Genomic DNA, 14479 nt, shown 5'->3' on the forward strand with positions numbered 1-14479 from the left:
GTGCGCGGGTGCGCGTTCAGGGAACACAGCAGCTGACCGACCGCTGAGTATTTTGCTTAGCGGCTGAATGTTTTTGCCTGTAAAAAGAGACCGTTTAAGGAAACCGCTTACTCAGCCGCTGACCGTCCCTGAACGCGTCCAATATGAGCGTATTCTTCTGAGCAGTTTCCTGCTTCACAATGATACAAAACATTTTTTGTATTTAACCTGCACAGATTTTGCAAACATAGTAACTTTTGGATTATTCTTTGTATATCAGTACGCGACTGAATCTTTCAGGCCGTTTATCAAACCTTCAAGAAATGTGCTAACAAATTGCACAGATTTAGTAGCACGAATATTGCCGTAAACATGGTGAGATGGGAGAGTTTTCATACTCTCCCTGTATATGAGGACGCTCAGAGTTTATGGCTCAGAGGACGCTACTGTGTTTAACAGACAGTATATTGTCAATTGTCAAACGAAAACATCAAAATCAGTATTTCTGTCAGAATGGCATATTCAAAATTAATTGTTTTATTCTCCTTTTCAAAATCTTATTAAAAGTGTGTTGATGACGAACGCATATTTTAGTTCTGGAAAATTACCGTCTATTTCCAATAATCAAAGAAAAACTATTGGAGTAAGTAATATTTTAAATCGTTATACTAAAACCCAGCGTTTTTTTGCGCAAAATTATTATATTTATCTAAAATTCGCATGCGTTTTGGTTTAGATCCTAAAGCCATTTTTAAAACGTTAGTATTTCGACATCAGATTCAAAATGTTTTATGAATTTGAGACGGGAATATTTTAGTTGCTTCCTATTGAAATTAAATATTTTCTTTTAGAAATTAATTATTGTAGTTTTTAACTAGCTAAAAGTCGATATCCAGCAGAAAAATTTTAAAACGTTTTGCATAAATTAAGATTTCGTTCAAATAAACCGTTTTATGGATCGTCGCCATATCGTCGCTAACTTCATGTTGAACTGTCAAAAACAGCTGTACGATGCCGTCACTTGACAAGTCGACAACTAGCGCGTTGATAGGTAAATGTTTTTTCGAAAATATGTAAAAAAAATTACACAGAACTACTCGCTGTTCATCTTCAAAATTTCTGGCAACGATGAAGAAAACATTCTCCAACGCAAAGTACCAAAAATTGCCTCTCTATTCATACAAGGATGTGCATCACTTGACCATTCATCGGAATTCGGTATGAAAATTGTTACTTTTTCTTTTGCTACTATTTTGGAAACAAACATTTCTCTAATGTTTGTTTTCGAAAATAGATCGCCGTTGTGCTTGAAGCATGCAACTATATATTTAATAGTTAGTTTTACAGACAGTTCCTTTGTTGATAAATTGGTCAGGCAGAAATCAATTAAATTGTTCTGATCAATAATTATTGAATGTTACGTGTGTATTTGTTTTATATTGTATACTATTATTTTAGGTATTTGCAACTAAATAATGGTCATACTCTATTATTTGTATATTAAAAGATCTGTACGTATTAACATTCCTAGTAATATGTAATAATTATAATCCTATTATTTTCTTAATTACAAATACTTAATAGTAAATCCTTTTATATTACATTAAACACTTTTATGTTTCTTAGATTCGCGTTGTTAGAGATAACATAATGTAAATATTAGAAATTTGAGTGCTTTAATACTTTTAATTTAACTACTACCTATACCTACTTAATTTATAATTTAAATAGTTAATTTTTTCCGTGTTTAACTTGAATTTATTTTATTTAGCGATATCCACGAACAAAACATTATTTTTTTTGAATATTATTATTTTAATAGACCAACCTACCTCTACTTATACAATTCTTAATTTATAATCAGGTTCTTTTGCATACCTACCTGCTGTTCCGTTTTATAAATAAGTTCTATCAAGGTCACAGAACAGCTTTTGTAAATTCGCGTTATTAGAACTTGCTTCAAATATTATACTACCCTTGATGGTTAATTTGTTAATAAGCGTTAAAACATCTTTATATTTATTGTGTTTTCTGTGCAGAGTTAAGCATAGACTTAATTAGAATATTTTATTTTTTTAATGTAGATACATACATAGGTAATATATATATTTTAGACAGTTTAACAATTACAATTATTAAAAAAATTAATTACAATTATTAAAAAAATTAATTACAATTATTAAAAAAAATTGTGTGTGCACTATGTGCGCATATTTGAAGTGAATCATCTTACTAACAGCTATTAAATTGAAGGATTTGAAGGACATGTTTGAAAAACTGTAGTTTGAAATGTTGAAAAAGTATTAAAAATTAATAAATAATTCACTTTCACAAAATTCGTATTAAAATGACCGTCTGTTCGTTTGAGGGCTCCATGCGGGTACCTCTACCGAGTTTAGTTCCAATCGACGCAAAATTAAGAAAAATCCTGATTATTTCGTCTCTTTAGAGAACCCCACCCCTAATAAAGATGTAAACGAAACGTCGTATCCAACTTTGCAGGGTGGGATCGTGTGCTCCGTCGCTCACATAGTCTACCCACCAAATTTGGTCGCGATCGGACGACATCAACTTTTGACGTTTCTTACGTCAAAGCTAACTGTCACAGTGACACGTGTCGTACACGGTCAAGTTGGCCTTAGTCCAATCTATCGACATACCAATATCATGAAAAGATCTACATTCCCAAAGTTCAGACCCCTAGCTCACATATGGCCCTGGTTATGAGTTCCTCATTGGCGTACCACTTTTTCGACCGTTACCACTAGCTCGTGTGTCAGGGCCTTGATTTTTAGGGTTCCGTACCCAAAGGGTAAAAACGGGAACCCTATTACTAAGACTTCGCTGTCCGTTCATCCGTCTGTCACAAAGGTCTATCTTATGAACCGTTATAGCTAGACAGTTGACATTTTTACAGCTAATGTATCTATGTTGCCGCTATAAGAACAAATACTATGTTTATAAATAAAAAAGTATTTTCACTAAACATTATCTTTTAAGTAAGAATTTTACATAGAATCTTTCAAGTCCTCGGTGGCCGCGTGGTTTAAAGCTTGATTTTTATGCATCCGTTGTCCGACGATACGATATTAATTTAATTGGTTGAATTTAAAAACTTCGATTGGTTAACCGTTTCTAACCAATCGAAGTCTTTAAATTCAGCCAATAAAATTAATATCGTATCAACGTATCGTCGGATAACGGATGCATGAAAATCAAGCTTAAAGCGTTAGGACTTTACGCTGCTATGACGTTGGAGTCGTATACAAAGAATGTCGTATAGTAAACGCCACGAATGTTTGGGAGTGATTTATTGGTCGCTACAAGGTCGCTACCATATGAGTACGTTCCACTAAGCACTCATAACGTTCACGCTCAAGATCGCGATTTTTCCCGTTCCACCTGCTTGCGAGCGTTACAATCATAAACTCAAGAGGAATGGGTTATGGGGCGTTTTAAGCGTCAATCCTGTCAATGTATCCCCCCCATGTATGTGTCCCATAAATAGTAAATAATAGTCAAAATCACAGAAGAGAATTCAAAAAATCTGTCTAAAAAAAAGAAATCAAAATGTCTTTGGCGACAGTTGGATATTTGGTGCATCGGAATGTGTCTGAAACTTCTTCATCTAGTTCAGTTCAGACGAATTAATAGTGGAATGCAATTTTACAAAATCGCGACGTAAAAAGCGAACACTTAGGCCACGTATTATTGGCTATGAGAATCTATGAAAATTTTTATCCTAAGTCGATAATCTTTTGTCTAAGTTTTAAAAATTGCGCCAAAATTCCTCAACGTCCACTTCGATCCTAATATTCAGATGGGTCGTTGTGAGCTCGACGTGAGCGAAAATAATGACGTCATTAGTGACGTTTACGCCGCGACCACAACGTCCGCGATCGTCATGTGGAACGACCGAAGGCATATTTTTAGCATTATGAGCGCTTAGTGGAACGCACACCATGTGAACTAATCTGTTCAAGGTCACATAAAACTTAATTCCAGTGCCGTGGTGTTTCAAGTCATATAATAATCAATATATAATCTGTTGTAATTTGTTGTTTTAACTGTCAAAGTCTTGTCAAAACATATATTTGGTTTATGGAGTCTAAAAGGAGGAGGCGAATCGAACGCAAAAATTTTGGGCCCAGATTTCATGATCTAAATGAAGTTAGAAAATCGCCTTTAGGGGCGCATGTGATCAAAGAGATTGAAAAATATACAGCTTCTTGTGGCAAGAATTACTATTTTGTTATAAATTATAGAGTTCAGTTAATATTTGGGCATATTAGGGAGTTTCGTTGCTTACAAATTGGAATTCCGGTTAACGCTAATTGACAATTTTGACATTTAAATTTCGATTATCGTATATCGTAACCGCTAACTGCCGATATTTTACGGATGTTAGCCAAAGCCGTTAACATAGCGGTACGCATGCGCACTAGCGCAGTAGAACACAACATTGAAAAATACAGATCTAACCTAACCTCGTTCTATTTTGTTTATGTTTTGATTACTTATTTTATCTGTGTTAAACTCGTTGGGAATTTTTATTGCTTCAACTAATCGAGGAATGTCTTTTTTTTCAAAGCGGAAATTAGCTTTGCACTCTTGGTCAGATAATATTTCTAGGTTAAACTCTGCTCGATATTCGATGTTGTTTTCAAATCCTTCCAACAACATAGCATCCTCCAAATCCGATTCATCACTAGAGCCCAATAAAATTAAATTGTCCATCCTATATAGCGATACCCAATAAAGTCATATAAAGCACTTTCAAATCAAAAAACAATACAAAAACCAAAAATCAAAACACTACGCTACGGGCTGTGCTCTCAGTCAGCTCTCAGTTTTCGGTTATCGTATCGTATGTCGGCTCCGAACCGATGAACCGAAAGTCCGAAAACTGTTTTTTATCTGTCAAAATAGCGGTTATGGTTACGTATCCGTTAACCGTACCGTTGAATTTTTTTAAAGCAACGAAAACTCCCTATTTTTACCAGATTTAGCTTTTAGAAACGTGTTTTTTTTCTAATTGAACAATGTGCGTGGCTAAAATTGTGAATACAAAACCTTAAATTTGAGTTTGAAAAGTAAGTTAGAAGTTAGGTTATATCAGATGCCGGTTTTAGATATTCTTTTTCTAAGTGGTTATTATAAAATTGTTTCATTATATGGTTCTTTTTAGTGCACACACGGCCGAAGAAAAATATAAGCTGCTAAAATAAATCTTCCCAAGAACTGTTGTACAAAAAAGATAGAAGTTCCAGCAACAAATATCACCAGTTCAACCTTTGATTTGATGTAAACAGTAATTGTTTCCAGAGTTGTTTCTTGATGACAAATGCGAATTAAATAGTTTATGGTGTGTTTGTGTTAGTGATTTATTAATAGTTTTTCATAAAAACATTTAAAATTGATATGTTTACATGCAGTTCAGTGTGATACCATTTTAAAAACATTAAAAACTTTCGTAACAAACTAGTAGTGGTTTTACGGCAATTGACAGAAACTGAATCACGAAAATTAAAAGTATTTTATCAGGAATAACTTCAATGTAAATTGAAGATGAACACTACTGTTGCACCCTTTGATCAGTGTTATCTATCCCATAACTTTTTATAGCTGAAACCAGAGAATATGCACATTAAGCTGAAATGTTTCCTGTGTCCAATAGTGTTTTTTCTTTAGATTTTCTGAATTTAAGTTTTAATGTCATTAGCAAAGTTTTGCAAATTGTCACTGTTTCGTAGACAATTAAATTCAAGATGTATTATATTCAATGTCATCTAATAATTGTAGAGGTAACTTTTCGTAAATAAAATATTAATGAATAAATAGTGAACTCAATTTATTTCAAAAGAGTTAAGTTAAAATTAATCTGTGCACTGACAGTATACAGGGTTGTTCACCACATACGACACGGAGTATTGTAGCTACACGATTAGATTTTTACAAATTGTAAGTTTTGAGTTCGTTGAAGGACTATTAGAGCTACAATTTAAAAATATTTTTACAAGATACAGAGTGTCCCAAATAAATAAAAAATATCAAAGTTGTATTTTTTTAAATGGAACACCCTGTATATTATTACATTTTTAGTTTCTACGATTAAAATAAAGGTAAATTTAATTAAGGTTTATTGCACTTAAACCTTACCGTTTTTGAAATATTTGCAATTTTGTGAAATTGCAGTATAAATTTTAAGGCTTCATTTCTCCGAGGGTATCAAAGTTTATAATACTAAATATTTACTGAAGTTTATTTATTGATCAGTTATTGTGTTGCATTAATAAAAATTATACTACCTTATACAGAGTGTCTAAAAATTTATTTTAAATAATTACTAGCTTTAAACGGCAATAACTTGTTTAATCTAAATGGAACACCTTGTATATTTTATGAGAATCAGATGCACAATTTAATGGTCTATCAAATTGCATTATACCATTTTTTACCTATCCCTTCAAGTTTTCATAGAAAATGCATTTTCTTATAATTTAGAACTCATTTATCAATATACCCATGGAATATTGACATTTTAGATTGTTTTTAAAACAACAAATCTACAAAATGTACAGGCTAGTCATATTATCGTTTTTAGTAAAACGATAATATTACTAGCCCATTTGTATGCAAAAAGAAAACTATTTAAACTTTATAAAAGTGTATACCTTTAATTAAATATACCACCAGTATTTCTGCCCAAATACTAATTAATTACATACTTAATTGTGTTCGTTAATAAATTATTCTAAATAAATGTGGATTTGAATCAGAAATCAATATAATAATAAGTTATGAAAATGAACGTCTCTGTTGTTATAAATAAGCATTTGTCAAAAAGTGAAATAACATTTTTAAGATGTTAGTTTTTTTACCACACTATCTAATACACATACATAATTCAGTTTTTTAGTATTTGAAGCAATTATTATTAATCAACGCAAACAGTCAATTAATGTAGTTTGAATACTGGAAACATATTAATTGGTCCTCTTTAATAAACATTTAAACAGTTTTTTTTATTTTTTAATGAAATAAACGAACTATATCCACAATATCAGTATCTGTACTCTTTAAAAATTAGGTACATCTTTAAAAATAATTTAAAATGTCAGTATTCCATGGGTATATTGATAAATACGTTCTAAATTACAATAAAATGTATTTTCTACGGAAACTTGAAGAGAAGGTAAAAATGGTATAATACAATTTGATAGTCAGTTAAATTGTGCATCTGATTCTTATAAAATATACAGGGTGTTCCATTTAAATTAAACAAGTTATTGCCGTTTAAAGCTAATAATTATTTAAAATAAATATTTAGACACTCTGTATAAGGTAGTAAAATTTTTATTATTGCAACACAATAACTGATCAATAAATAAACTTCAGTAAATATTTAGTATTATAAACTTTGATACCCTCGGAGAAATGAAGCCTTAAAATTTATACTGCAATTTCACAAAATTGCAAATATTTCAAAAACGGTAAGGTTTAAGTGCAATAAACCTTAATTAAATTTACCTTTATTTTAATCGTAGAAACTAAAAATGTAATAATATACAGGGTGTTCCATTTAAAAAAATACAACTTTGATATTTTTTATATATTTGGGACACTCTGTATCTTGTAAAAATATTTTTAAATTGTAGCTCTAGTAGTCCTTCAACGAACCCAAAACTTACAATTTGTAAAAATCTAATCGTTTAGCTACAATATTCCGTGTCGTATGTGGTGAACAACCCTGTATAATTTGAATGTTTTTCTTAACATCTATCCATATTTTTTTAATTAATTACGTATACCACTTACATTAGGACCTTTGAAAAGGCTTGGGTTTCTTTCACCCCGTTCTTTATTTGTCTTTTTTCCACTGTAAGTTCCACTTATACAGCCAGGTACGAAGCAAGATCTATCGTTTAGGATTTTTTTAATAATACTCATTGGTACATTGCTAATAGTTCAATAAATTAACTCTAAATTAAAAAAAAATAGTAAAAACACAGAAAATGATCAATCTCACACGCTTACAGTGCCTCTGGTGTCAAACCGAGAAACTTGCTTTAAGGTAGGGACAGAAATTTCAAATATGCCCCTTGTCGATAAATCTCCTTTTTAAAACCCTCCATAATTTGGTTATAAATATAAAATGGAATGCCCCATTGGTCGCATTGCAAACACACCAATGGACTGACGTACAAAAACGAATCAATCAAAGAAACGCGATATAATATCGTCTTTGTCAATCACGCTAACATTTTAGAATAAGTAGGAGGAGCGTAGGCAGATGATTAGACCGGGCTTTTAAAAACCTACGTCTGCGGTAAACATTTACATTTTTAATGTAAAAATGATAGCGCGCGTGTCGATTCTAACTTCATCAAGCGATGAATCACTCCCAAACATTCGTGGCGTTTACTATAGTAAGGCAGGTTCGAATCCTAGTCAAGGCGACTTTTTTTTAATCGTTTTTTTAAAATTTTTACATATTTATTTTTACTTTTTACATATTTATTATTGATTAATACAATTTTTAATAATGTGTTTCTTATAATAATATAGTTGTCTAATGTTGCATAGATAATGACCGGAACTCTTCGTGCGCGAGTCCGACTCGCACTTGACCAATTCTCTACTCCCGCAGCGCGCGTAGAGAAATTTCACTTCAAAAAACTGTATTGGAAGGCAACTAATTTATGTATTAAAACCCTATAACCTTGTTTTGTTATATTATTATTTGTATAAGTACGTTGATAGATAAAATGTTGTATGCATATACATACATACCTAAACCTAAAAAATTATTTATTTTATTTCATTACTATAAAGTTAAGTACCTTTTTAATGATTAGTTTATCTATACCCGTGTAACAAGCACGTTACCAAGTTCATGGTTTTATTTACAGTAATTATTGTACACCACAAAAACATTTAAACACAAAACATAGTAATACATTTAAGAATAAATGAAGGCGACACTATAAATATAATAACTTTTATTAACAGAAACAAGAATAATTGGTTAATTTTTGTAATATTTCCGGAATTTTTTCTATCTGATTCAGATAATCGAAAGAGAAATTACGATCATCAAAAATACCGTTGACATTTTTTAATTATTTACTAAACTATTACATTAGTAGAAAAGTTTTTGCAAGGCTTTTCATATTTCCATCCTTTTTTCTTCAAGGAAATACCAAAAAGTTTACGTTTAGTAGCGTTAGAATTTAATTATTACTCTTTTTTGTGCAGGGTAAAATTTTGAAAAATTGTATTCGTGAATAATTTTTTTCGAGGTGAAATAAACTGTAAAAGAAACGCAAAAAAGAGCGCAGAAATTATAAATAATTAGGAATATAATTATGAGGACAGTAGATTACTAAATGGAAGAGTTTTTTTAAATAAGAAATGGGTTTGGGTTTACTGCATGGCTGAACACAAACTAACTGTCCATGTCGAATTTACTAGACTATCAATAGAATTGTTTTTTGCAAAGAAATTGTTAATTATATGTATAGGAGGTATTTTTGTTTCTGCAAATTTCGAAAAATATTTCCACTGTACCAAAAAACTTAAATCATAATATTTGTTTTAGATTATGATGTTTAAATCCATTGTTTTAATGTTTTTAGAGTCAAATAAAATATTTCGTTTATTCGTATTTTCGGTATTCGGATTGGTTTAAAAATATAATTATCTATCCAACAAATTTTAGTTTCTACTGTTCTCAAAAAGGGAGGTCTAAATCAAAGTTTTCTCACTTGCGTCTGCACTGGTAACTAAATAATATTTTAAATTCTAGGTTCAGTTTTTCGCAAATATCTGGCAAAATATGCAATTTACAAACTTTTTCTCGAAATAAAAAATGAAACTTGGTCATTGTCTACAAAAAAGGTCCTGACACTTTTTTTCGTAAAGTCCCAGAAAAACGGTTAAAAACGGCCCTAAAGGGTCAAATAACGTGTTTTCCGCCAATATTTACCAAAATATATCATGTAGATGATTTTCATGATCGCCAAATGGAAGATTGGATGGCTTAGCTAAAAATATGATTCTGGCACTTTTTTTCGCAAACTTATTCGTAAAAAGACACAATTCGACTACTCGTAATAATGCAATTTTCTGTTGTTTACGACACTTTCCGGAAATACCAAAAAAGCGGAAAAAGTCACTCACAAATAATTGTTTTTTTTTATTAAAATGTGATTAAAGAAATACTTCAAAATTTCTGAGTAGCTTAACGATACTCTAGGAACAAGTACTGTTAAAAAAATATTGACAAATAAGCTATTATTAGTGAAAATATGAATAAGTTAACAATAAAATCTGAAAATTTTTTGGCCAAGGAATGTGCCCGGTTTTTTTATTATTATCATAAAATATGACAAAGTTCCAAAACGTGGTAGCTGTTGATTCTACCTTTTAAATGAACTTTGAATCATCAAAAAAATATTAAATTTTAATCGAGTTATTAAGCAATTTGTCTTATCAGTCAATGATACGCTTATGAAATCTTCTCTCTACAATTTCCTGTTTCACACTGTACCGTTTGTGTCGAGGAAGGGATCATAGTTTCATAGTTGTCGATTTTCGAAAGAAATCTGTGCATTTATATTATTTCGTATATTTTTCATTTTATTGATTTTAAGGAAAGCACTGTTCGTTATAATGTTGTATCCTATGTTATAAGGCTTGTTTCTCTCTACAATTTTCTGTCTCACAATGTACCGTTTGTGTCGGGGAAGGGATCATAGTTTCATAGTTGTCGATTTTCGAAAGAAATCTGTACATGTATATTATTTCGTATATTTTTCATTTTATTGATTTTATGGGAAGCACTGTTCGTTAAAATGTTGGATCCTATGTTATAGGGCTTGTTTCTCTTTACGATTTCCTGTCTCACAATGTACCGTTTGTGTCGGGGAAGGGATCATAGTTTCATAGTTGTCGATTTTCGAAAGAAATCAGTCCATTTATATTATTTCGTATATGTTTCCTTTTATTGATTTTATGGAAAGGACTGTTTGTTAAACAGTTGTATCCTATGTTATAGGGCTTGTTTCTCTTTACAATTTCCTATCTCACAATGTACCGTTTGTGTCCAAGAAGGGTTCATAGTTTCATAGTTGTCGATTTTCGAAAGAAATCTGTGCATTTATATTATTTCGTATATTTTTCATTTTATTGATTTTATGGAAAGCACTGTTCGTTATAATGTTGTATCCTATGTTATAAGGCTTGTTTCTCTCTACAATTTTCTGTCTCACAATGTACCGTTTGTGTCGGGGAAGGGATCATAGTTTCATAGTTGTCGATTTTCGAAAGAAATCTGTACATGTATATTATTTCGTATATTTTTCATTTTATTGATTTTATGGGAAGCACTGTTCGTTAAAATGTTGTATCCTATGTTATAGGGCTTGTTTCTCTCTACGATTTCCTGTCTCACAATGTACCGTTTGTGTCGGGGAAGGGATCATAGTTTCATAGTTGTCGATTTTCGAAAGAAATCAGTCCATTTATATTATTTCGTATATGTTTCCTTTTATTGATTTTATGGAAAGGACTGTTTGTTAAACAGTTGTATCCTATGTTATAGGGCTTGTTTCTCTCTACAATTTCCTGTCTCACAATGTACCGTTTGTGTCGGGGAAGGGACTTGTGTCGCGGGTTCTACAAGGAATGTGCTCAGTTCTTTTATTATCATAAAATATGACAAAGTTCCAACACGTGGTAGCTGTTGATTCTACTTTTTAAATGAACTTTGAATCATCAAAAGAATATTAAATTTTAACCGAGTTGTTAAGCAATTTGTCCTATCAGTCTATATTGTTATATTGTTACGCTTATGAAATCTATCTTCGGAGCTTTAAGACTTTAAGAGAAAATTTAGGGATCTTCGAGGCGAAATATCTCGAAAACTACTAATTCTGCGTAAAAAAGGACTATTTTTGTAGAAAATTAAGTACCTAAGCATTATTTTTTATTTACTTTGTAAATAATAAATAAAAATTTTGTAAATTGCATATTTTGGCAGATATTTGCAAAAAAACAAAAATTAGTTTTTTTGGTGTTATTTGGGGCCATTTTTTCGGTCAAAGCTGCCCGAGCACGGTGTTACAATTTTTTCTCCTAAAACTACTCCCCAAAAGGTACGCAATCCGCCTGAATAGTCCCAGTCGACGAATTTAGGCGTGGTTTCAACCTTCGTTTACTGGAGTATTCGTATAAAAAATCTTATCGATATGTAATTACTACTTGAAATACAATTTATCGATTACTTACATCTACAGATAATCTTATAAGTTTTGATGTAACACCAGATTTTGTTTTTAATAGTATTTTTTTAATGCAGAAAAAGGTAGTTAAATAGCATTTGGGTACTAAAAAACAGAGAGTTAAAAAAAATAAATATAAAAATTTTAAAGAACTTGAAATAATTTTAAAGATAATAAAGCCCGCGATGCAGCGTCTACAACAGAACACAGTTATTAATATCAAAGCGTTGGACAAGTAACGTGAGAAGAACTATGTCAAGTATCTACCTATAGTTCATATCAAATAAACTTTTAGTCAGGTGATTAAGCTTGACCGGCAGAGTTTTACATATATTTTTTTAATCAAAATATTTTAGGAAACAAAAATAAATTAATTATAAATATATAAACAGTTATTATTTACATCAACAAAACTAACCTTCTTAACAGCACTTACGGAACATAAAGGGCCATTACTACCACTTTCCCGTTCAAAATATTCTGATAAAGTTGCGATGAGTTTTTACGGCTATTAAGCTATCTTGGTGCACTTCGCCCTAAAAGAAGTTCTAAAAAGAACAATGTTCAACTGCAAGGTCTAGGCCTGTTCCAAACACCGGAACACCGTTATAACACCGGTGTTGGGCTGACACCGGTGGCCAAATATAGGCTATCCGGTGTTCCGGTGTCGACACCGACACATTATTAGTACGTTATTTTTAATTAGACATTCAAAAAAGTCTAATGTTGATAAAAAAAATATTTTCGTATTTTTACGAAGAAATTTATATTTTTTCTTAGTTTTCACGCATTACCAATCGAGCTAGAGTGGTTGCAAATGTGTTATTTTGGAAGATGTCAATTTATGTCTTAATATTTTATTATCTATTGTGTTCTCTAATCTTCCTTGCAATGTTGATCTGCACGTACATTGACAATGTCAAATCTGCCATAAATATAGAATAGAATATACACAACGTTCTTTTTTTTTTTAAATGAGGCATAGTTCCTTCGCAAACTTATCAATCTGTGCGCAAAATGATTCAAAAGTCAGTGTGCAACATATTTACATATTTTTCTGCTTTTGAGTACTTTTCACACGTTTCTGTTTAATTATTAATGATATTAATAATTATTATTACACATGCCATCTACGTCAATAATTTTCGTATAAACGATAGCTTGGTACAATAGAGGAATAAGGTCCAATTAAATACAGGGTGAGTTTCCTACGATGTTCTCTATGGGTATCTCGGAAACTACTGGAGATTGAGAGTCGGTTAAAAGGGGAAAGAATTGCAGTTTTGTGGGGTCATAATTATGCGCCTTTGAGATTTTTGAAAAAGTTACAATCAAACAATACATATATATATATATATATAACAAATTTTGGCTGTTAAAAATTGCCCCTAATTCCATTATAATCTATTTTAGACAAAAAGTTTTCAGATAAAAGTTGTAGATAATCATACCCCTAATGAGTTTGTGTTCTCCGTTTTTTTCTAAAGCTTTTAATTTTTGACATATGACACAAACTAGGCCATCTAAATAGAAACTATAGGTGGCCATGACTTCATAAAAAGCGCCATTTTTTAAGCTTACCAGCGATTTAAACTATACTATGTTTTTTTTTTCACAAAATTACTGAAGCTTTTACAAAATTACTTAGCCAATTCTTATATTTCTTGACTAATTTCACTTAGTTGGCATGGTGTTCTTATTTTGTTATGATTTATAACTTATAAAAAGTCAAAATATATTATTAAACGGCTCTTTACAATTTACATTACTGTGAATTATTAATACATTGAAAATGTTTAAAAAATCAACCATTGTTTTGAGTAGGTACATAAATGCATCTTTTTAAATTTCATTTGATAATTCATATTTACAATTTTTGTTTATTTTAATTTACAAAGTTTGGATGTGACAGTTTTATATTTCTGAGAGCAACGACGAACGATTGAACTTACTTGTTTCCATGGCTAACTAAGTAAGGTAAGAATTGATTATAACTCAGTAATTTTGTAAAAAAATCATATTAGAGCTTATATCGCTGAAAAGCTTAAAAAATGGCGCTTTTTATGAAGGCATGGCCAACTACGGTTTCCATTTAGAAAAACATATGTTTGTGTCATATGTCAAAAATGACAGGCTTTAGAAAAAATCGGAGAACACAAACTCGTTAGGGATGTGATTATCTACAACTTTTATCTGAAAACTTTTTGTCTAAAATA

General features: G+C 31.0%; 1 protein-coding gene across 2 annotated transcripts in view; it reads left to right on the forward strand.

Moving 5' to 3' along the window:
• The first annotated feature begins 472 nt into the window (after positions 1 to 472).
• The window catches only part of LOC115874702 (calcium-transporting ATPase type 2C member 1), a 56502-nt gene continuing 42495 nt past the window's right edge, over positions 473 to 14479 (forward strand). Inside the window, exon 1 of one of the 2 annotated variants that reach the window (XM_030889939.1) lies at positions 473 to 622. In XM_030889939.1, coding sequence (XP_030745799.1) covers positions 554 to 622 — 69 coding nt within the window. In that variant the 5' untranslated portion in view covers positions 473 to 553. Of the gene's footprint in view, positions 623 to 982; positions 1198 to 14479 lie in introns of those variants that run through there. The other variant, XM_030889938.1, reaches the window with a different exon arrangement.

This window comes from Sitophilus oryzae, unplaced genomic scaffold (assembly GCF_002938485.1).
Source record: "Sitophilus oryzae breed Bouriz unplaced genomic scaffold, Soryzae_2.0 scaffold_1297_pilon_pilon, whole genome shotgun sequence".
NCBI classification, from domain to species: domain Eukaryota; kingdom Metazoa; phylum Arthropoda; class Insecta; order Coleoptera; family Curculionidae; genus Sitophilus; species Sitophilus oryzae.